Genomic DNA, 26,460 nt, shown 5'->3' on the forward strand with positions numbered 1-26,460 from the left:
TTTATTATAAACATAACAAAATATTGTTTTAAACATGATATATTTTTAAAAACTATATTATTTTTTATAAATACTATAATATATTTTTAAATATAATATATATCTAAGTAGTATATAATAATAAAAATTAAATATTTAAAATAAGATAATCTAATAAAAAATTAGAAAATCATGAATAAAACACAAAAATAATTGAGTATTAATTTAAATTATATTAATGTATTTAAAAGAGAAAGATTGAATAGAATATAGTTAAATTTAGTGAGATAAGAAAAATCAATGTATTATTTTGGAGTGAGACAACACACACACATATATATATATATATATATATATATATATATATATATATATATATATATATATATATATATATATATATATATATATATATATATATATATATATATATATATATATATATATATATGTTTTTTTAAAGTTTATAGTTATGCAGGCCTAACAGGCTACCCGCGGTCCATACGGGCTAACCTTAATGAATATTAGGCTTTTAGGTCCAAATTAAAAAAGTAAATATGGACTCTAAGTTTGAAACCACAATCTCTATGATTTTTCGGGCTTGGTAGATCGACCCATATGGACTAACCCATTTTGACAATTCTAGATGAAAGAGCTTTCACTTGAGGGGGTATAATGGATGAACTCACACTTGAAAGACAGATTATTGAGGAACAAGTGTGAGTAGTGTTGAAAAACAAGTGTCAGTTCTAAGTCCCACATTGCTTAGAAAATTGGAGGTTGAACACTTTATAAGTAAAGTAGACCCTTACACCTATCACCTTAAGATTTTTTTGGTGAATATATGGTGTCTCTCACTTGTTTGGGCGAGTTTTTGATATTTAGGTGAGTGTTTGACCCAAAATGAATGCTTCCACCTCGTGATGACCCATCAACATAAACCATATAAAATATATTGAATTGTTATTTTTATTTCCATGTGGTGAAGCTTTTGAATCAAATTATTTTAATCAGCAGTAGCTATGGAGAATAAAAAATAGATGTTGTTGACACTACCGCCGAAGAGAGAGAAACGTGGTAAAAATAAGGAGAAAAAGAACTTTTGAAATAGAAAGTTATTTAGGTTAAGTTTGAGGAAGAGAATCAATGTATATTATAAGCATTAATGAGAGAAAATTTAATTGACTTGATTGACATTGATGTTGATCTTGAAGGTTATGGTTCAACCACACAGTTATTGCATATTTTGGTAGAAAGAAAATGAGAATAGTTAAAATAAAATTAGAATTTGAACATAGTTAGAAAAAAAAGATGAAAATGGACATCAAAAGCCCCTAAATCAAACATGTGACAAATGAAAAGGACAAGGGCAAAGTTAGTATTTTCAAAGACATTAATCTTCTCGTTAGAAATACAGTGCAATTTATTTGGCTTTGGCTAAATATCAAGTGTATTCAGAGAGGACAAACCACATTAAGATTTTATTAGAGACATGATCAAATTGAAGAGATTATGATTTCTGAAGGCTGCATCAAAAGACAATCCGGAAAATGTGTACATCAAATCATTATCTAAGTCAATGTTCAAACATTCTTTGGAATTGGTGATTTTTTTTCATAATGTAATTCAAGCTTAGAGATAATAACAAGTAGTTGATATATAAATTAATATCGCCGTCGCTTTTAAGAAAAATGTAGAGATGTGTAGAGCGTACTTAAAAAAAACTCGAATTTCCTCCATTTCCATTCTATTTCAAATGTGAGGCATTCTAGAAAAACATTTATGAAAGATTTTAAGTCATATTAAAACTTTTTTAAGAGAAATATATTGAAGTCTTTTTAATACTTATTACCATTCTAATTTATAGAGAACAATGACAATGATGTCATCCATTTGCCCCGACGGGAACTTTCTACCTCAATATTTGGCATAACTGTCACATCTGACTATTTCAACACTAGCTCATCAAATACATCTTTATTGACAACCATATTCCTCTTAATTGGATCCCATAACTTGTACTCATTCACAACTTTATTGTAGTTAGTAAAGATGAACTATTTTGACTTGTGGCCAAATTTAAATCGATCCTTACTGAAAATATGCACATATGTTAGACATCCAAATATCCTCAAATTATGTTCAAATCAATGAGGTTAGCTGTCTACACCTCCTATACAACTTTTCCATCCAATGAAGCTTGTGGTGATCTGTTAACTAGATAACATGCCATATTGAGTGATGTTGTCCAGAAACCTTTTGAAAGACCATAATTCAACAGAAGGCACCTTTCCTTCTCCGTCAGAGTCATGTTCATCCTCTCTATAACACCATTCTGGCGTGGTGTCTTCCTAACATAAAAGTGTATATGGATTTCATTATCCTCGTAAAAATGCATGAACTTCTTGTCAGTGTATTCAGTTCCATTATCAGATTGCAAATACTTTATTTTTGTCCCTATCTGGTTCTCAACCTCTGCCTTCCACAGTATGAACTGGTAAAGACCTCAAATTTATATTTCATGAAATGAACTCATACCTTACGAGAAAGATCATCTGTGAGTGTCACAAAATACCTGGAACCTCAAAGAGAGGGCTCTTTTGTAGGCCCCCAGACATCAGAATGAACATAGTCTAAGATTCCATTAGTTTTGTGTTGCCCGGTCTTTAGACCAACTCTACATTGTTTTCCAAGAACACAATACTTGCATAATCCAATAGTGTAACTACGAGCACCCTTCAACAAATTCCTCTTATGTAGTCCATCATCCCACGTTCAATGAGATGACCCAAGCATATGTGCGACAATTTGTTTGCATTATTATTAGTTTCAACATATGCTACATCACCCATAATTGTGCCCCCTGACAACTTATAAATGTTGCTTGCAATCCCCCTTGCTGTCAATATTGTCATTGCACCATTGCTAACCCCCATGATGTCTCTATATCCATCTGACCAAAATGAATAACCATTAGATTGAAGAGTTCCTAGATAAATCAAATTCTTCCTCAATTATGGAACATAACACAACTCACTCAACGTGCTCACACCACCATCATCCAAAGAAATTTTAATTGTCATTTTCTATTGATGCTACAATTTTATCATCACTTAAATAGAAAAAAGAAAAATCACCTGATTTAAAAGTGTTGAACCACTCCCAGTGCGACGTCATATGGTAAGAGCACCCAAAATCTAGGATTCATGCATTAGTTCACTTTGCAGATGCAACACAAAGTAAATCATCTTCACTACATGAACCATCAGTCTGAATTATATTTGTTGAACTATTATTGCCTGACTTGTTTGGACAATCCCTCTTCTAGTGGTCAATTTTCTTACAACCATGACATTCTATTGTTTATTTTTGTCCTTAGACTTAAGCCTCCTTTTCTTTTCAGAACCCACTTCCTTACCGTTGCTTCTGCCACAATCTTAACCTCCAATTGTAAACAAATCTTCAACTAAACTCCCTCCATCTTCCTCTACACTTTGGCGACATTGTGCGTGTTGCAAAAGAGTAGAAGAAATAGAATCCAACATGATTGTTTCCTTCCTGGATGTGAGAGTGGTCACAATAGTGATCATAAGAGCTTGGTAAAAGATCACAAAAAAAAAATGGCTTTATCCTCATCGTCAACCTTCACACCAAGCCGTGTCAAATCAGCAGGGTGTTGTTGAAAGTGTTGACATGAGCACGCAAATCGCCTCCTTCTCGCATCTTCATTTTATAGAGACGGTTCTTCGTGAACAATTTGTTCATGAGCGTCTTAAACATGTACAGATGATTTTCCAATTTATCCCAAATATCCGTCGGAGTTGTGAGGTCCATGATATGATTCATCACGTCATTAGAAATGAAAAGTCTTATTAAACATGCGACATTCTCTTTTATCTCATTCCAATCAACGGTTGCAATGTCCGTCGATTTCTTATCACGAAGCGCCTTCTGTAAACCTTATTGAGCTAACAAATCCTTAACCCTCATTTTTTGTGAACCGAAATTATCCGCTTCGTCAAACCGAGTCACGTCGAATTTCGCACCTCCAGGAAAGCGTCATCTGATACCAATTGTTAGAACAGAAACACGAATACATATCAGAGTAGAGAGAAACGCACAAAAGCTTTGTTCATACAGTTCGTCCAAATTGCCTAAGCCTACGACTATATAGTAGATATAACTCCCTTTATTTATGTCTTGAGAATTGTATTGGATTACAGTGTTACAAGCCATATATATACTACTAGGTTTTAGTTTATCTAAAACCCTAATCCCTAATTTCCCCAATAAACTATTATCTCTACCTATAATTATCTCAACAATATGAATTATACTCTCAACCGTTTATAATCATCTCAACAACCCATAATTATCTCATTAATATCAACCATATTCTAAGAACATGAATATGCAAACATAATAAATTAATGTTGTTTTTTAAAATGATGTCAAATTTTTTATTTAAAGACATGTTTAAACCATTAACAAATTAATTTTTTGTGGTCTGAAATAGTGTTTTAATTCATGTTAAGTTGGACCATAGATATAAAATAAAAATTTATGGAGTGGAAGAAAGTTAATAGGAAAGGGTTTACGAATAGTTTGGTGCCGAAATGGGATTCACACCCAACAGGAAGAAGAAGTGATGCTGGAGGTGAAGATATGTATATGTGAATATATTTTTCGGAATTTCCTGATCGACTAAAGGCGAATGACATTTTCAATCTGTTTGGTTGTTACTGTATTCTGAAGGAAGTGGTCATTCCTTCGAAGAGGAATAAATTCGGCAAAAGATTTGGTTTTGCTAGGTTTGAGGAAGTGGAAGATGACAGGTGCTTTGAGGAAGTGGTCATTTTCAATCTGTTTACCCCAATCAGGCGGAGAAGGATGAAATCCTTTGGTGCGATGGTGATGACGCTGTTTACACTACTCGTGCTGGTTACAATCGGTTAAAGGAAAGCATAAACCAGGAAATTCTGGAGTTAGATCAGATCAATGCTTTCAGGTTCTTATGGGGGATCCAAGTGCCGGCGAAAATTAAAGTTTTTGTTTGGAGGCTTTTGCTGAACAGATGCGCAACGAAAGATCAATTGAAGAAAAGAGGATTGTGCACAGCTATGAACGATGTGGTGTAGCACTCAATGACAGACAATTTCGTTTTGAATGATGTCATTTGGAAATTTTTTCTTTGGATAGTTGCTTTGTAATGGGTGTGAGTAAGTACTCAATAACATGCCTACTTAACTCTTGCATATCATTACTATTCTATTGCCTATAAATGCAATGTATCATATGCAACCATACAATCAATTTACTCCAACAAGCATGCTAAGAAGCCTATAAAACCCTCAATATAAATTCAAAATACACATTTCATAGAATCCAAAAACACATCAAAGACTTTTATTATTACACATTTGAAAACATAGTACATAATAGTAACACCATATTACAATTACACCTTTCAACTCAAATCAAGAAAAAATGGAACACCAGTAGAGTTCAACCACTCAGTGCCTTGAATAAATTGCCTAACAGTGAACTGACTTGCCTCAGTTGCATTAGTAATAACTTTATAACCTGGCCAATTAACCCTGGCACTCGTGTTCGAACCCGGACCCCGATTCTTATACTCGCCATAGTACAACGTGTCCAACGCAAATGTTCCGTTCCACTCTAACCACCCGGCCGGATCTATCAAATCCTCTATAATAGTATTAAGATAAACTGTCCTTGAATATTTTTTCCAAGGCCGGCCGAGGTAACTCTTAAACGTTGATTTTACCGGAATCAAATCCGCTGCGGCCGCAACCTTAGAGTTCAGGATTGAAATTCCTGTGTTTTGGTTAGGATCTTCTCTGCCCTGTGCAGTGAATAGGTTCTTTTGGTTTGGATCGGGTTTGCGCGCGTATAGGTTGCAGTTTTGGAAAACTACCGCTGCGTTGCCAAAGATGAAGTCTACCGTGCCATAAACATCGCATTCGCGGTAGAATTGACGGAGGGAGTGGACATAGAGAGTGTCTTGGTAAGCAACAAAGCTGCATTGGTAGAAGGCTGAGAAATCGGCACCGCTTCTCAAGGCTACGGCTTGGTGTTTGCTAGCTCCAGCTGAGTTCTCAAAGGTTATACCCTTTGCTATGAATCTGTCTCCCACAACAGCTGAAAAACACAAATTTATATCAAATTTGTAAAAATTTAAAGAACAATTTGTAGTTGATTATTAAAAAAAACGCAAGTCTCACAATAAATGAACATAAAACCTTATTATTGTTTTTGAACAATGACATTCTATTGTTCACAAATGATATACTATCATTAGAGTATAATCTACTCATTTGCATAATTCTTCACAAAAATAATGCATAACTAACTAAATAATATCGATCACACTTAAAACAAACAGGCTTGTTATATATTGGTGAAGAATTATGTTGGAGATGATTGTTGAAATACTGCATCTTTACCTTTCAAGCTTTTTCTACACTTTTTATCCGGCAGTTTTTATAAGTTAGTTAAACTAACTTTCTAATTTAGGAAAGTTTTAGTTAGTTTGTTATTAGAAGTTGTTAGATGACATTTTGGATTAGGTCATTTATCCCCTATTAGAATGCAACTCCTTAATACTAGTTTATCTTTTATTGTTGTTGATAAAAATGCAGCACGTGATGTTTGCCATTATGCTAAACATAAGAGAATGCCTTATTACTCAAGCTTCAATAAAGTTAAGCAACTATTTGATATTGTTCATTTTGATGTTTGGGGTCCTATAGCCATTAAATCTAATCTTAATCATTCTTATTTTCTAACTGTTGTGGATGACTTCAGTCAATACATGGCTAATCCTTATGAAACACAAGTAAAAAATCAGACAAAATGTAATTGATTTTATCAAAATGGTTGAGACTCAACACAATTCACATGTTAAGACCATTAGAAGTGACAATGGTCCTGAATTTCTTATGCCACAGTTATATGCTTCCAAGGGGATTTCTCATCAAACTAGTTGTGTTGAGTCACCCCAATAAAATGGAAGAGTGAAAAGAAAACATCAAGATATTCTTAACATTGCTAGAGCCTTAATATTTCAAGTCAGCATTCCAAAGTTTTTTTGGTCATATGCAATTAAGCATGTTGTATACGTTATGAATAGAGTTCTTAGCTCAATCCTAAAAAATAAGTCACCCTATTATATGATGTTCAAGGAAGACCCTGATCTTCACACTTTAAAAGTGTTTGGCACCTTGGCATATGTTTCCACCATACAATCACACAAAACCAAGCTTGACCATAGAGGAAGAAAATGTATTTTCTTAGGCTTCAAGCAAGGTGTCAAAGGGGTTATTCTCTTAGACATGAATAACCAAGACATGTTTATTTCTAAGAATGTTATCCATTATGAACACATTTTCCCTTATTCCCCCAATGAAAATACCATACAGATCCTACCTCTGAAAGACCACCATAAGAAATCCCACCTATTTCCCATAATCCTTTATAACATGATGACATCCCTTGTGAAGAACAACGTTCCACGAATCTTAACCATGACAATTTACACATGCCAAATTATTTTGAACTTGGCACTAACTATCCTGAACCTAACAATCATGATCTTGACACTTCTCCAATTCATAATAAGCCTAACACGACCACTGGCCTTGAAAATTCACACAGACCTACCAGAAATAGAAACCCTTCAGCTCATCTCAAAGATTACGTATGCAGTTCTTTAAGCAATCAGCAAATGCCATCTGCTTCAGGTATCCTATACCCCGTCTCATCTTTTTCATTCTTTTAAGTCTTTGTCTCCTAATCATGAATCTTTTAGATTTTCCATTAGACTTGATCATAAGTCAAAAACTTATGAGGAAGCATATAAGGATGATAATTGGTTAAACGTTATGAATTCTGAATTGGAAGAACTAGCTATTAATGGTACTTGGAAACTAGTAGATTTACCACCTAATGTCACACCTATTGGGAGCAGATGGGTCTACAAAATCAAGCATAAAGTCGATGACACAATTGAGAGGTACAAGACACGACTTGTTACAAAAGGATATAGTCAAATAGAAGGCATGTACTTTTTTGATACTTTTTCACCTGTAGCAAAGATGTCCACAATTAGGGTGTTGCTTGTTATATCCTCCATCAAGAACTGGAATTTGCATCAGTTAAATGTCAATAATGCTTTCTTGCACGGTGATCTAGAGGAAGATGCTTACATGAGTGTTCCACAAGGAATTATATGCACTAAACCTAATCAACTTTGAAAGTTGATCAAAAGTCTCTATGGTTTAAAGCAGGCTAGTAGAATGTGGTATGAAAAACTTACAAACTTGGGTATACTCGTTCAAACTCAGATTATTCCATGTTCACATTGAAAATGGATGATACTATCACAATTTTATTGGTCTATGTTGATGATGTTATCCTAGTAGGCACATCTTTATAAGAGTTTGATTGTATCAAACAAATCTTACACAATGCTTTCAAAATCAAGGATCTTGGAAAATTGAAATATTTCCTTGGTCTTGAAGTGACACATTCAAAAGAATGAATAGTCATATCATAGAGAAAGTATTGTCTAGATTTATTGGAAGACACATGATTGCTTACAGTTAAGCCTACTGACACTCCTCTTAATTCATCCATCAAATTTTACCAAGACCAAAGCAAGCCTTTTGAAGATGTCACAACACATCAAAGACTCATTTGGAGATTATTATACTTGAACAATCCAAGGTCTGACATCACATTGGCAACATAACAACTGAGTGAATTCTTGAAGAATCCCAACCAGGTACATTATTATGTTGCATGTAGAGTGGTTCAATATTTGAAAGGGAATCCTGGTATATGTTTGATGTTCTATAGGAATTCAAGCTTTCAAATTCTGGGATATACTGATGCAGATTGGGCAAGATGTGTTGATTCAAGGAGATCTACATTAGGATATTACTTCTTCTTAGCATCATCCCTTGTATCTTGGAAAGCTAAGAAGCAGCAGACTATAGCTAGATCACCATCTAAGGCAGAATATAGAGCCCTTGAATCAACCACATGTGAACTAATTTGGTTACTCTATATCTTAAAGGATCTTGATGTTACATACTGCAAACTTCCAACATTGTATTGTGATAATCAAAGTGCTATCCACATAGCTTCAAATCCTGTTTTTCATGAAAGAACAAAATATTTAGAGATTCATTGCGATCTTGTAAGAGAGAAGATCAAGCAAGGGGTTCTCAAGCTGCTACCCATATCTTCACACGAAAACTTGGACGATTTCCTCACAAAACCCTTGGCCATAAGCAAGTTCCAAAAGTTTGTCTCCAATCTTGGAATTCTAGACATCTACCATGCTTGAGCTTGAGGAATGTTGTTGAAATATTGTATCTTTACCTTTCAATTTCAAGTTTCTTCTACACTTTCCGTTTTTGGCAGTTTTTATAAGTTAGTTAAACTAACTTTCTGTTTTAGGAAACTTTTAGTTAGTTTGTTATTAAAGGTTGCTAGTTGGTATTATTCAATTGGAGGAGCTTGTTCTTCTGACTATATAAGCTTGTAATTATCTCTTTTACCATTAAGTATAATAACAAACTATTCTTGCTTCATTTTTATCTTCTTCTTCCTCAAGCTCCTTTCATGGAGTTTTTCACATGTTACATGGAGTTTTTTTACGTATTGCATGAGTTCTTGAAGCTTCATCATGGAGCTTTTACTTTCTTAAAAATGATAAAGTTAAGAAGGAGAAACTTCAATCTTTGAGAAGGAAATATGATTTCTACAAATGTATGATATGGAGCGAGCCTCAAGAAAAATCAAGAATTCTGTCAAATTTCATTTTGCCCCAAACGTTGTGCTCGCTTTGTGTTGAAACAAAATGCATTTTGGGGAAACACGGGTGTTTAGGGGGAAACACGAAACGCTTTGAAGAATTTTTTTTTGAAGCATTTTGAGTCATCTTAAACGCGAAACGTTTGAGGGAAAACACGAGGTATTTTGTCTCAGAATATGTGTCATATTTGAGATTTTTCCAGTTTTTTACTCAGAGATATAAAGAGACAAGTTTTTAGAATTATTTGTTCTAAAAGTTTGATAATCTTTGGAGATCACCTAAGGACAGAGAAGCACTTCCAAACACTTTGAGATTAAGTGATTCATATATTAAAAGGAGGAAAAATTGAATAATAAATTAGACAGAAAATAGAAGATGTATTGCACATAAATTAACTATCTTCTAAAATCGAAGGAAGCAAAGATTGAAAGCAAAAGATATGAAGTTAATCGACATATTTAAAATTTAAAAAAATAGAAAATAGAAGATGTTTGTATGAGTTTCGAGAACCATTTTCTTGCAACTCAATCTAACACAAAGTACATCAATTTGCATCGAACTAGATCAGAGAATTGTGGTTTTTTGCTTTCATATTAATTGGCAGATTATCTTGCTTGAGACTATTTATACTGGCCGCTTCTATTCATTATCTCACACATCATATTTTCTTAGTGTATTTGATCTCATTAAACAATAAAAGAACATGACTTATTTGTCAATAATAGAAGCATTACAAACTCTATGTGCAAATAATGATGAATTTCTCATTGATGCGATTTTTTTTTTAGAAAATCACGTATTGCTTACATAGCAAGTTTAACTACATTCTGTGAGTGTTTGACCCAAATTCCACAAAGTTGAAACATAAGTCCTAAAATACCACTTCATGATTTTTTTTCCTCAAAATACCACGTTTTTTGTCCTTAAATGGGCTTTCTTTATATATATTTTTACACACTGCATCTGGGATGATGGACACGTCAGAGGCCCAGTTGGGGTCTGCCATCTCAGATGGAGGCCCTTTATTTTTTTATTTTCTGAGTTATTATTAATTAATTAAAAATAGTTTTTTAATATATAAATTAATTAAATTACTATTTAACATAATATAATTTTAATTTTAAAAAATATATATAATATAACTAAAATTTTCTAATATATATATATATATATATATATATATATATATATATATATATATAATGTAACATGCTAAATATTATTAAAATATAATTGAAAATTACAAGAGTTCCATGACATAATTAAAAAGAAATTAATTTCTACGTTGATTGAGATCTTCATCGACGAAATGACTAATTGTTTCACATTTTGCACGAACTCGAATTCGGTGATCACAACCTAATGGTTATATTGAAGTAGGTATAAGAGAGGCTGATGTTGTGGACAAATAAGAAGAGGTTTCAAAAATGGATGGTTGTTCATAAAAAATTTCGAATGCTTCAAAATTCTCGAAATCGATATTTGGAGAAAAGTCGTTTAATATTTGTGTCAATGAGGTGAGGTTTTGGTTTGAAGGTTCTATGGTTACAATATTGTCGCTAACATCAGTGGTTGTTGATTGTTGATTGGTATTTGAATAATCAAAATTAGGTGGTGGGATGAGTGAGTAGTTTTGTGGGGGACAGAGGCATGATTGTTGTTGGGTTTGAGAGGGGTAGTTTGTAGGGTTTTATGGTGTCTGATATGTGTAATTTGTTGGTGTATGTTGTGTTTGTGTCTGATAGTTTGGCTGTTGGTATGAGGTATGTTGTGTTTGGTAGTTTTTGTTGCTGATATTGGATGTGTTGTGTTTGTTGTTGGAAGAGATGTGTATAATGAGTTAGTGGTTCGTATTGAGTGGAAGTCGATGTTTGGGTATAACGTTGGTTGAGAGTGATTTGTGTTTGGGGTTTGTGAATTGTGGTCGTGGTGGAGTCAACATTTGTTATGCGGAACAATGCTGATGGGGGTCAATTAGTAGTTGTTCTATTGATGCGTATTGTAATGGAATATTTCGAAGCCAATTCAAATATTCTTCAGTTGACTTCAATTCTCCCTGAAATGCTATCCCACTCAAACACAGTTGGTGTCTGTTTTCCTAAAGGCGTTGTTCATTTCTATTTAAAGTTGTGTATATGTAATTTCACGACTCTTGCATAGTCATGATATGGTGTTTTTGGAGGCATTTATGAGGATTGTGTATGTCTTGTTAGTACCCAAATTGCAATTTAACCCTATCTGATTGATGTATTTGTCTTGATAGTACCCAAATTGCAATTTAAGCATATCTGAACACCATACCATGACTATGCAAGAGTCAGGGAATTACAGCTACATAACTTTAAATAGAAATGAACAACACCTTTGGGAAAACAGACACCTACTGTGTTTGACTGGGGTAGCGTTTCAGGGAGAATTGAATCCAACTGAAGAATATTTGAATTGGCTTTGAAATCTTTCATTACAATACGCATCAATAGAACAAGTCCTAATTGACCCCCGTCATCATTGTTCCGCATCACAAATGTCGACTCCACCACAACCACAATTCACAAATCCTCAAACACAAATCACTCCCAACCAACGTTATACCCAAACATCGATTTCCACCCAATACGAACCACAAACTCAATATACCCATCCCTTCCAACAACAAACACAATACACCTAATACCAGCAACCAAACTACCAAACTTAAACACAACATACCTCATACCAACAACCAAACTACCAGACACAAACACAACATACATCAACAAATTACACATATCAGACACCACAAAATCCTACAAACTACCCCTCTTAAATCCAACAACAACCATGCCTCTGTCCCCCACAAAATTACACACATATCCCACCACCTAACTTTGATTACTCAAATACCAATCAACAATCAACAACTACCGATGTGAGTGACTATTACATCATAACCATAGAACCTTCAAACCCAAACCCCACCTCATTGACACAAATATTAAACGATTTTCTCCAAATATCAATTTCGAGAATTTTGAAGCATTCGGAATTTTTTGAGAACAACCACCCATTTTTGAAACCTTTACTTATCCGTCCACAACATCAGCCCCTCCTATACCTACTTCAACATAACCATCAAATTATGGTCACCGAGTTCGAGTTCGTGCAAGATGTGGAACTGATAGTCATTTCGTCGATGAAGATCACAATCACGTCAAAATTATTATTATTTTAATTATGTCATGGAAGTCTTGTAATTTTTAATTATATTTTAATAATATTTAACATGTAATATTATATATATATATATATATATATATATATATATATATATATATATATATATAATTATATTAAAAAAGAATTAAAATAATATTATATTAAATAATAACTTTTAATTAATTTATATATTAAAAAATTATTTTTAATTAATTAATATTAATTTAGAAAGAAAAAAAAACTCATATGAGATGATGGACCCCAACCAAACTTCTTAAGGGTCCGCCATCCCAAATAGAATGTGTAAACAAAATATAAAAAAGTCTATTAAAGAAAAAAATGTTGCATTTTTGAAATTTCTTTATCATATGAAGTGATATTTTGGAACTCATCTTTTAACTTTGTGGTATTTGGGTCACACACATCACATTGTATGTATTATTCAAGAATCCAATTATCCCATGAGTTAAAGTTAGTTGTTTATCTAAGTACAAAGTTGTTAATAATGTTTTTATTGTTAAAGTTAGTTAATGTGTGACTAATAAATAATTTCGTATGTGTTAGTTAGAATGATTTCGTATAAATGCATTTGCATGTAATAATAATAATAATAATAATAATAATAATAATAATAATAATAATAATAATAATAATAATAATAATAATAATAATAATAATAATAATAATAATAATAATAATAATAATAATAATAATAATAATAATAATAATAATAATAATAATAATAATAATAATAATAATAATAATAATAATAATAATAATAATAATAATAATAATAATAATAATAATAATAATAATAATAATAATAATAATAATAATAATAATAATAATAATAATATAATAATAATAATAATAATAATAATATAATAATAATAATAATAATAATAATAATAATAATAATAATAATAATAATAATAATAATAATAATAATAATAATAATAATAATAATAATAATAATATAATAATAATAATAATAATAATAATAATAATAATAATAATATAATAATAATATAATAATAATAATAATAATAATAATATAATAATAATAATAATAATAATAATAATAATAATAATAATAATAATAATAATAATAATAATAATAATAATATAATAATAATAATAATAATAATAATAATAATAATAATATAATAATAATAATAATAATAATAATAATAATAATATAATAATAATAATAATAATAATAATAAATAATAATAATAATAATAATAATAATAATAATAATAATAATAATAATAATAATAATAATAATAATAATAATAATAATAATAATAATAATAATAATAATAATAATAATAATAATAATAATAATAATAATAATAATAATAATAATAATAATAATAATAATAATAATAATAATAATAATAATAATAATAATAATAATAATAATAATAATAATAATAATAATAATAATAATGACACTTTACACAATTCAATTCAATTCCTCTCCTTTTCCTCTTATGTGCATTTGCATGTTGTAAAAACAATAAAGCTAAGTACTATATGCATATGTTATTTTGTATTTTTCAAGTGCTTAATATAATGACCCTTTTTAGTCATTAAAAAAGACATTTTTCTCTCAAACAATTTAGTTATTGATCTTTTAAGGAAAATATACCATTTTCTCTTATACTTTGGCTAAACAACATTGCTTTATTTAGCTTGATTGAAATCTCATTACTTAATTGACGTTAATTAAGTTTAACAACCATACTTTCCTTATCTCTCAAAAAGTTAATCGTTGACTAAAATTACATTATTGAATAATGCCAGATGTATTTTTTTAAATGGTGACCTTTTCTTTGGTGGGCTACATAAATCTCTAAACATTCTTGCTTGGATCGGATTGAAATGGAAATTTGTGTACAGCTGCGAATTCAGGTTTGGATTTTTGTTTAAAGTAAATGCATGGACCCATACACCGACACAGATTTTTAAATGACTCTTTTTTTTTGTTGATAAAAGATAAATGTAACGAAAAGACATTAAAAAATATAAAGAGAAGGAAATTAATAAAAAGTGTCGGTAAAGATTTTTTTTTAATTAATCCTTGATGATTAAACCACATGACCACACTTTTAAGTAAAGATTTATGAATTTATTTTAATGAAATCAGAAAATTTATGATTAGTTAAACTACACAAGTTGCATAAGAAAACATATATATTTCGGTTTGTCAGAAAATGAACATTGGTCCATGGTTCCGATCTATAGTAGAAAAAACATGACAGATCTGAATGAATGCATGTTTGTTTTATAATAATCATTGTTCAAAATATTCAAAATTAATTACTTTTATATATCAATTAACTTCACTAAACTTAATTAATCTATAGGACCAATCCCTTTGTCTCTTGTGTTCATTGTTTTGTGAATTATCCCTTTTACTTTGTTTCACTGCTGGTCAATATATTCGTTTTGCCTTTTAAAAAAGAAAAAACTTTATCTAAAAAGAGAAAAATTACTAGTAGAAAAAGATAGAAGTAATAAGTTGTAATTAATGACTTACCAAAAGTAGCTGATTGAAAAGTGGTCCACCCATCAACCACATTTCTACTTGCCTTCACAACTGTCTTCCCAATTCCATCTCCAACTAACATCAAATTACTCTTTTTCCTTATCACTTCCACATTCTCAAAATAAGCCCCAGTTTTTATGTATATCACAAACCTATCAAAATTTTAAAAAAATCACAAATAATTGATTACCATAAATATTTAGACATAGACGCCCACTAAAATAATAATTAGATCCTCGATAGTTACACTATCGTGCTTCAGATATATAATATCTGAAACACGAGTTTAACTATCGAAGATCTGAGTTAGGTAGTATTTACCTAGTTGCACTGGAATTTGGAGCTGCAGATAATGCTTCTCCTATAGTAGTAAAATTTCCTGTTCCATCTTTAGCAACCACAAGATTGAATTTGGTTTGATTCACTGCAACTTGTAGTAGCTTCCGATCTTTCGTGGTCAGCCACGACGGAAACCCGTCTTTCACCTCGCCGTATTCCGGGAAAGCCTCGGAGTTGGAAGTTTTGGATTTCACTCCAGGGACTTTCTTCAACATGGCAAGTGAATTACTAACGTGTTTGGAAATATCATACAGCCTATTCTCAATTTTGTGTCTCAGGTTACTTTTACTATAAGCAAAACCGTCCAAACATGTGTACATATTCGTCATTGCGCCGCTGAGTAGAGTTTGACAGTCGCGTTTATTGTGGGAAGCTATTGTGGTTGGAGCTTGAGAGAGATCGGAAATGGTTGTTTTGAGCTCTTCAATAGTGGTGTCGAAGAGATTCACGCAATCTTCAAGAGCTCTTTGTTCGAGTGTTTTTTTGAGACTTCTGGCTCGGACTCGAAGACCGGTGACATTGGAAGAGGACTGTTTAACTTCTTTTATGGTGTAGTTGAGGATAGAGGAAATCAACTGTGGGATTGTTTTGGAGGTAAGATCTGGGAAAGTGGATAAAGTTGAGACGCAAAGGTTTGGATAAAGTGTTCCTTGGCATGCTGAATTGGCTACTTGGAGATGGTTTTGGAAATGAAGATGTTTTGTCTGGTGTTTTGTGGCTAGTTGTGAGAAATTGGTTACTGAAAATAGTAGAACAAAAATTGTGGTGAGGATTGGTATAAGAGCTAGCAATGCTGCTTTTCCTCTCATGGTGAAGGATGAGAGAATAATTGTAATGGAAAGTAGGTCTATGAGAGTGAGTTTATAGTGTGTTTGTGAGTGGGTGATTTGGAGTTATAAATAGGGTGGTTGAGTGCATAAATGAGATATAGTGGTGAATCTGAGTTTCTCTGTGGATCTCACTGAGACAGTATAAGATACTTGTTATGGATCTTATCTTTAATCAAGTTAAATGGCTCACTAATTTACAAGGTGAGACTCATAAAATTGTCAGCTGTGTATAATGTTTTTCTTAACTTAATTCTTGATAAAAATAATATATATATATATATATATATATATATATATATATATATATATATATATATATATATATATATATATATATATATATATATAAATTGGAAACACTTTATGTCCCTCAATGTTGTAACAGACAAATTACCGTATGCACGAAAGTATTGATTGTGCAAAACAACATGACATACATCTTAAAGTTATCATCCATATACACATTATTAACATCAACACATTTCTCCCACAAAACTCTTAAATATTCAATAAATAGAGTTAAATAAACATCTATGCCGTTTTGTGATTGTTTTGGACCCGAAATCATCATTGATAATATAATATATTTGCGCTTCATGCACAACCACACACATATACGTTATAAGAAGAACATGTCATGAAGTTTGGTTGGTAATCATATTACCAAGCAAGTTCATTCCGTCAGTGTCAAGTCCAAGCCTAAGGTTTCTTGGCTCAAGGAAAAAATCTGGAAATAACAAATCAATTTTCTTCCATTGCAATTAATCAGCTACATGGCGGATTTTTAAATCACATACTCTTTCATATTCATGTCATCTAGCATTCTTTGTATCGTTTACATTAACAAACAATCTCTTGAATTTTTGAATTATAGGTACGTACCACATCACCTTGGTAGAAACATCCTTTCTGGTTACACCATCATCATCTTCAACACCAATGTCCTTCAGCTTGTAGTGTGACTCTCCACACCTCAGACACTCCTTCAAGTTTTCATACTATTTCATGTATAATATACAATCACTAAGACATGCATGTATTTTGACATAGTCCAAACGCATTGGACACAATATCTTCTTGGCCTCATAACTACGATTCGACAACGTGTTACCTTCTTGAAGAATTTCTTGCAACAATTCAAGCAATTCAGTGAAACTTCTATCCCTCCACCCACATTTTTCTTAAGATTAAATAGTCTTAACATAGCTGACAATCTTGTAAAAAATTTGCGTCCCAGAAATAATGATTCTTTCATGTAACTTTGTAAAGTATCACCCACACGAGCTTTCTTAAAAGAATCTACTCCAATATCACGTAACATATATTCTAGGTTATCATTTATATATTCATCAACTTCAACTCTATGTGACGCATGTCTTTTTTTGTCATTTCACCATGTCGTATCCATTTCGTATAATTTTGAATAATTCCATCACAACCTAAATGATTGAATATATCTTTCCTTGGATATTTTTGTGTAATTAAACATATTTTACAATGACGATAAAAAATCTCATTATTGTCAGGAAGATTTTTTTCTTCTGCGAATTCAAGAAACTGAATCTCTCAATTCTCATACTCTTTACTTAATCTATTGGTTTTCATCCAACTACAATCTATAATCACATATAGCTTCTGAAAATAAAATAAAAATCATACACAACCAACAACAATGAATATTTCATCTCAATAAAACAACAACAACACTAAACGTTCAATCTGAACACAATAATTACAAATACTACAAAAATAACACAACATTATACCATAAGTATTAAAAACAACAACAATAGCGATAACAACAACAACAACAACAACATTATTGGTGCAATCATAGAGAAAGTTTTACACACCGGAAACATGATGAAAGAGTCAAAGAAATATGTTGTTTTGAGGTTCAAGTTTCTTTATTCGAGATTACACTACTACACGCATATAATAACGGTTGATATAAAGATTCTACTACAGACGATGGCCCGTGGTAAGGTAGCTTGTGGTTGTATATGCCCTCTTTATAACCACAAGCTACCAGTCATGGTTAAAAGGCAGTAACATGTAACATCACGACTACGGTTGTTTAAAACAACCGTAGTAAAAAGTTGAGGTCAAGTGTTCATTTCCAAACGCTTTTTTTTCTCTTCATATTTCACAACCACGGTTTTAGAAACCAACCATAGTGAAATACTTAGCGCATAACATATCACTACGGTCTTTGATTACAACAGTGGTGATATGTTTACTCAAGTTTATTATAACTTATGTGGAATGCTTATTTCACCAATTTATTACTAAACATAGAACCTTTTAATCCAATTTATAAAATTATAATATAAGATATGAAATTATATTAGAAGAACAAGTTACACTAATCAATATTGTACAAGCTTTTTGCAGTCCATTTTCCGCACTTCACTCTTTAACCATTAGAACTTGTTTCAATGCTTCTAGTTCTTAAACTACCTCTTCCTTCACCTCTAGTTTATTTTGAAAAATATTTTTTACTTTACAAATAAAATTAGATGTGAAGGAAGGGGTAGTTGAAGAACTAGAAGCATTGAAACAAGTTCTAACAGTTAAAGAGCGAAATGCGGATAATGGACAACGAAAATCTCGTATAACATTGATTAGTGTAATTTGTTTTCTAATTTAACATTATATCTCATATTATAATTTTTTAATTCAATTTGAAAGATTATATATTCCATAAGGATTTGGAAAAATACTCAAACCACATACGATATAATAAACTCATCTTCTATGACATGTTGACGGAACGTAATGAAACCGCAAATTAGAAGGTATATCATTAAACAAACCTTACCAACAACATACATCAACAACTTGTTGAAATATTTTATAATTTAAATCTTATTTGATTATTATATTCCAATAATTATTATATGGGCATATATATTTTAATTATATTAGCTATTTATCAAAATTAAGAGCCTTAATTGATTAAATGATCAAATATATTTAAAAGACTAATTAGATTTCTATTTAGTAATTAATTATTTAATTGGATATGAATGAGTGTTAGGATAATCCATTTTGGAATAATGGGAACCCTAATTGGCCATCACTCTATATATAGGTTATGGTCTTCAATCTACCATACACATGTAGTATACTTATTCTTCCAATTTGAAGAGTATTCAAGGCATTAGGAGTACCCGTTGAGGAAAAATCATATAATTCATCAGATGTTCGTTGTTTGTCTTCTAACTTTTAGGATTACCGCCAACCAAAACTTTCTCAATAAATCCAAGTATTCCTACAATATCTTATTTGATATACTAACCTGCCGTTAATCTTGTAATTATATACATGTTCGTATTATCTATTCTATTCTGCACTAAAGTATATGACATAATATCTAGAATATATATACGTGATTAATTGTTATTGATTTAATTTTTAACAAGTGGTATCAGAGCAGGTATTTATGTTAAGTTTATTGAGATTTGTCCAGTAAAATTCAATTTTTTTTGTGTGAATATGTAATTATGAAATATATTTTTGAAATTCATGATTGTGTGAATTTTGTTTTTTAAGACATGAATTTTTATGATAATATTGAAGGATGTTTTTTTTTAATTTGTTAAATCATTATGATAGTACGAAATTTATGATTGTGTATATATTTGTTTTGAAAAGATTTTGATGGTTCAAGTTCTTCCATATAAATTTATATGTACGCATGTTATTTTATGTTCTTTTTTTTAAAATAAAAGATTATACATCTTTTATATATTTTGCACAAAAATGAATAAATATTTCTTCATGGATGATTGCAATTTATTAGTCCTTAATTGTATTATAATCTTAAATATTTATATTGATCATGATTTTGTATAAAAGAAAATCAAAGAAATTTAATAGAAATAAAGTTTTTATTTGAGTTGAAATACTTTATTGTGATATATATCACATATTTTAGATTTTATTCAAATATAATTTGTGGCCATCAAATAAAGATTTGGTGATTATATTAACAACATTGTCATCAGTCAAAACCTTCAGCACTTGGACTTGTCCATACTCGATTATCTCTCTGACAAAATGCAACCTCACATCGATGTGTTTGGTTCACTCATGATAAACTGAATTCTTCGAAAGGTGTATTGTACTTTGACGATCACATTTAACAGTGATAACTTGACCTTGAAGTTTCAGGTCCTTAACAAACCCTTCAAGCCACAATGCTTCTACACAACTTCAGTAAGGGAAATATATTCCGCTTCAGTGGTTGATAAGGTAACAACCTTTTGAAGTGTTTCTTTCCAACTGATTTTTGTGCCAAACATAGTGAGCACATATTCGGAAATAGATTTTCTGGAATCCATAAAGCCTGCATAATTAGAGTCGACATATCCTTTGCTTTCCTCATTTTCCCTGGTCATAAGAAATGGGTAGAAAATGTTGTGCCAGATCACCTTTCCAGGTTAAAGAATGATGAAGTGACCAGAAATAAGCAAAGTATTACAGAGACATTCCTTTCCGAGCAACTAATGGCAATCCGTGAAAGACCTTGGTTTGCAAACATGGCAAATTATAAGGCAACAAATGCGGTACCCGAAGAATACACTTAGCAACAAAGGAAACTCTTCTATAAAGAAGAAATTTTTTATTTGTTGGATGATCCATACTTGTTTAAAAGAAGCCCTGATGGTTTACTTTGCATGTGTGTTACATGTAAAGAAGTAGACAACATTATATGGCATTGCCATATCTCAGTGTATGAAGGACACCATAGTTGTGAGAGAACTGCAGGAAAAATACTGCATAATGGGTTTTAGTGGCCTAAGTTATTTAATGACTATAAGTTATATGTGTCTACATGCCCCAAATGCAACAGAACTGGTAACATCTCAAAACGAGACGTGATGCCTTTGAATAGTATGCTTGAGGTAGAACCGTTTGATTGTTTGGGAATAAACTTCATGGGTCCATTTCCCTAATCAAATTTGTATCTTTATATTCTTGTATGTGTTAATTATGTTACCAAATGGGTTGGGGCAATTTCTTGCAGTGCTAATGATGCCCGTACTATCACTGCATTTTAGAAAAATAATATTTTTTCCAAGTTCGGCGTTCCTAGAGTATAAATCAGTGATAAAGGGACACATTTCTGTAACAAGTATTTGGAAAGATTGATAGAAAAATATAGTGTCAAACATAAAATATGAACTCCATATCACCCTCAGACTTGTGGCCAAGTCGAAGTATCAAACAGACAATTGAAACAAATTTTCGAGAAAACAGTGACAACATCATAAAAAGATTGGTCAACAAAATTGGATGACGCTCTGTGGGCATATATAACAGCCTTCAAAACATATTTAGGCTTATCTCCGTATCAACTTGTTTACGATAAAGTGTAACACCCTAAACCCCGAATACAATTTTAATGCATAATTTAATAAAATTGCAACCACAAAGGGTGTCACTCATATCAAACATATCCTGCTCCGTAACACGGGTTATAAATTTCACATAAACACCTGTCATCGCATGCTCACCTTCACTTAGGGTATCATCGCAGTGACATCATAATTAAAGTAATTAAAAACCATATTGCACTCATACCATTTAGTCTCAACTTCAACTTCCATAACAAATAAATAATTTAAATAAATCAACTCAAGAACCACATCAGCTATAATACTTCAACATAAACATAACATAAGAAGTGAAAGCAAACATTTCCATCCTGATGTTACGTGGTCAGAGCAAGACCCTACTAAAGAAAACGATAAACTATTAGAAGTCACTCTAAGAGCTACCTTTCACTTACTTCAGTAATGCTACTCTTGAGTATCTGCACGATGCTCATGTAAGGCAGCATTCAAACAAAAGGGGCGAGAATTTATTTCAATAATAAATGGTATATAATGAAGAATAAAGTACATCATCTACACAATCATGCACAATAATATATCACATCCTCACATCCAAATCATAATCAACATCATACACGACAACATCTAAATTATCATCAATATAATACAAAACCACATCTTAATTATCATTAACATCATATGCAACAACATCTCATCCAACAACACATCAACAACAACCAATACAGATGCAACACTTATGCAATGTACTTAACACCGACTCGACATGCATGTGGTACCAAAGATGAACACTCAGGTTCATCTCACTCCATGATCCCCACCATATGATCGATTCCCTCTTGGAACCGTAGTACACCAAAATTGCTACCATCACCATAGGTAACACTTCACCAATCCATCATAATAGGAATTAGCTACTCGCACCCGATCTCTCATAATGGGGTCGAGGATCACCAAAACTCGTTACCATTAACATATGTTACACTTCACTAATCCCTCATAATAGGAATTAGCTACTCGCATCCAATCCATCACCATAGGATCGAGGCTCACCAAAATTGGACCGAAGCTCGTACATCAAGATGCATGACTCTAAAATAACATGCATTAACACAACAAGGTTCACCAAAAGGATCCCCACACACATATCATCATTTATGCATCACACATTCATCATGCAATAACCAATTCATGTTACCACATGAATAACATCACCAAACAACAACAACTCATCAACATCTTAACATCATCGATATAACAACATAATTGTCACATCACGATATTATAACAATGCAACGATTCATCAATCAAACGTATAAATCAATACATTTATTAATATAGTAGGCATGTGAATAATATTCAAACATATCAACAATCATTACCATGTTATAGGTCTGAGTGTTAGATTTCTAACACTTCAAACGACATCAAAATAGGACTTATAAAAAAAAGTTATGACCAAAATCGTCGGGATATGTCAATAATTCATTAACCAAACGTATGAACAAAAACTTCACCAATACAATAGGCATAAGAATAATACTCAAACAGTTCACGTATCACCATCACGTTATATCTCTGAGAATCAGTTTTCTAACACTTCAAACCCTAATCCAAAATGATTAACGAGTTAAAAAGTTATGATCAAAACCGTGCACGAAGGCGTTACTAAAATGTTGTTGTTTTTTCTAAAATTTCCAACACGATTTTCATCTTCTTCAACCCCAAAAAAGTCAATAAAATAATCACCAAAATTATTTTATCCTTGAAACAATGTTATATCCCTCTATTTCATATATCCAACACTTCAAACAAAACTCGATTTGGACTTATGGATCAAAAGTTATGGTCAAAACGATTTCGACCAAGAAAGACGAAAAAAGGCTCCCGCGCTGAGCGCAGTCGTGACGGACAGAATGCAGAATTTTCTGCATTTTTCCATCATTGGAGGCCTTCCGGACCTCCGATTTCGATTCTGTAAAAACCCAAACGCTTAGAAAATTACAACCTATGTAATACTATAATTATCTTAAGTTAATTTACAGTTTTAACACAATTAAATCATCTAATCATTATTTTAAGTTTATGCCTAAAACTTTCGAAATTGCAAAAATGGTGGATAAGTTGAATAATAAAAAAAAGTTACACGCATATAATGCACATAAAATGCATCATATAATTATCATAGCATCCCAATTCAAAATTATAAATCCAAACACCCAACCCTAAGGAGGTTAAGGGTTTCTCCATTCTACCCTTCTACCATATCCTTTACTATTAGAACAAGTTCTCACCCTTACCTTAGATTCCTTGCAAAAATTCTGAATTGGAACCTTCACTCTCCTCCTTTGATCACCTTGTCTCTTGTCTCTTCTTGTCCTAGCACTCTTTCTCTTTTCTCCCCATTTTTTACATACGATGCAACTGACTTTCTTATTCAAATTTTCCCTTTGTATAATAATAATATTCCTCTTAATTATATTTTCCCTCATTAGTCCCTCAACTTACTTTTGTAATTACTAATTTATCCTCAAGTCCTCTCTAATCCCTAAATTGTCCTTCCTTCCTCTAATACTTCTATTTTATTTTATTTTCTCTTAATTAAATTAATTATATTCACACAATAATTAAATAAACTCACCAAAATTCATAAATTATATAAATAAATAACAAAATTCTAAATTGGGGTGTTACATAAAGCATGTCATCTCCATGTAGAACTGGAGCATAAAGCTTATTGAGCAGTAAAATTTCCAAATTTTGACGAAAGCTAGCTAGAAGGAAGAGGTTATTGCAATTGGATGAATTGGAGGACATGTGACTATCTGCGTATGAGAATGGGTTAATTTACAAGGAATGGACCAAAAGATACCATGACAAAAAAGTTGATTAGTCGGAATTTTCAAGTCAGACAACAAGTCTTACTGTTCAATTCAAGATTGCGACTGTTTCCAAGAAAACTGAAATCCAAGTGGCCAGGTCCGTTTATTGTCACGGAAGTTTGCCAAAATGGTGCCATTGAAATTCAAGATCCTGGTGATATGAGGATATTTAAAGTAAATGGACAAAGTTTAAAGCATTATAATGGATGAAAGATTCCAAATGAAAAAGTTTCCATAATACTGTCGGACCCCTAAATCCAACCGTCAAGCTAATGACACAAAACAAACGTTTCATGGGAGGCAACCCATCTGTTATAACCAGTTTTTTGTTTTTGAAGAATTTACTTTATGTTAGTAGTGAAGTTCAATAAGAAGAATTAGTCACTCGAGCATGACTTTCAATCACAATCAATGTTGTCTTTAACGAACAAGTTTCTAACTGTTTTTTTTCTTCAGATTTACAAAATTTGCACTCGTAGCATTGAACAAATGAACCAAAAGTACCATCTGAGTAAACTTGATCATCAGGAAAGCGACTTACAACTTGAAAGCAAAGGATGAAAAAGGAATCAAGGGACTTGTACTCAACCTTTAGATACATCAACTAGTAAGATTTGAGTCAAATAAATTTCATTGTTTACTATTCCTTTTATTGAGTGTATCCATGCATTATTGTTTTATCAGATATGAACTATTTCCAATGAAATTTGTTTGGTTTGATTGACACACACTGAGATAGTTGTTTGCTTTGAACTCTGAGCCTTTTAACCACCTTTTAGGAATAAGATACATCCATTGCTAACCACTTTGAGCTTGACCTTTCTTTCAGTGACTTAGCCTTATTTCTTAGTCTTATGACTTGAGAGATTTTATCTTTCCACCATCTCTTTTGAGTTAGCCTTATTTCTTAGTCTTATGACTTGAGAGATTTTATCTTTCCACCATCTCTTTTGAGTTAGGTACAAATGTTTATTTCTTAAATTGTATGAAAAAGAATAAGTTTGGGGTAACTCTTGGAAGTGAGCAAAGTTTAAAGTTTAGGGTTGGGGGTACTAGAGAAAAACGGTCAAAAAATCAAAATTTTGAGAAAATAAGAAGTTGGAAAAGGGAACTTCTAAAAAAAAGATAAAAAGAATGCAAAATGAATATTAAGGACCACAATATAAATATCTCTAGTACCATAAATAAGGAACAAAGTAGTATGATAAAATAAGGAAAACTAGACACCTAACTCCAAAGGTTTAAAGCTACTTTCCCAAAAATGTCCTACCCGAACATAAGCCAAGATACAACCGAAAAAGCCCTACAATGTGTGTGATTTGATCTATTTGATGAATTATATTAGAACATGATCAAACTCAATATAAACTATTTTGCATGATGATTGAGAGACTATCCTATCCATTGAGTGAGTCAAGGTGATATGAGATACATGTTGAGTACTTGTCAAAGACTAAAGATGTTTTCTGAATTTGTT

At 31.6% G+C, this 26,460-nt stretch overlaps 1 protein-coding gene across 1 annotated transcript; it reads right to left on the reverse strand.

Moving 5' to 3' along the window:
- Window positions 1–5,336: 5,336 nt before the first annotated feature.
- Window positions 5,337–16,969, reverse strand: LOC127132649 (pectinesterase). Its single transcript, XM_051061610.1, has 3 exons — window positions 15,894–16,969; window positions 15,564–15,724; window positions 5,337–6,141 (listed from the first exon to the last, which is right to left on the reverse strand). The coding sequence occupies exons 1-3, from the start codon at window positions 16,718–16,720 to the stop codon at window positions 5,447–5,449; spliced, it is 1,683 nt and encodes a 560-aa protein (XP_050917567.1). The 5' UTR covers window positions 16,721–16,969; the 3' UTR covers window positions 5,337–5,446.
- Between the last annotated feature and the right edge of the window lie 9,491 nt (window positions 16,970–26,460).

Source organism: Lathyrus oleraceus, chromosome 3 (assembly GCF_024323335.1).
Source record: "Lathyrus oleraceus cultivar Zhongwan6 chromosome 3, CAAS_Psat_ZW6_1.0, whole genome shotgun sequence".
NCBI classification, from domain to species: Eukaryota; Viridiplantae; Streptophyta; class Magnoliopsida; order Fabales; family Fabaceae; genus Lathyrus; species Lathyrus oleraceus.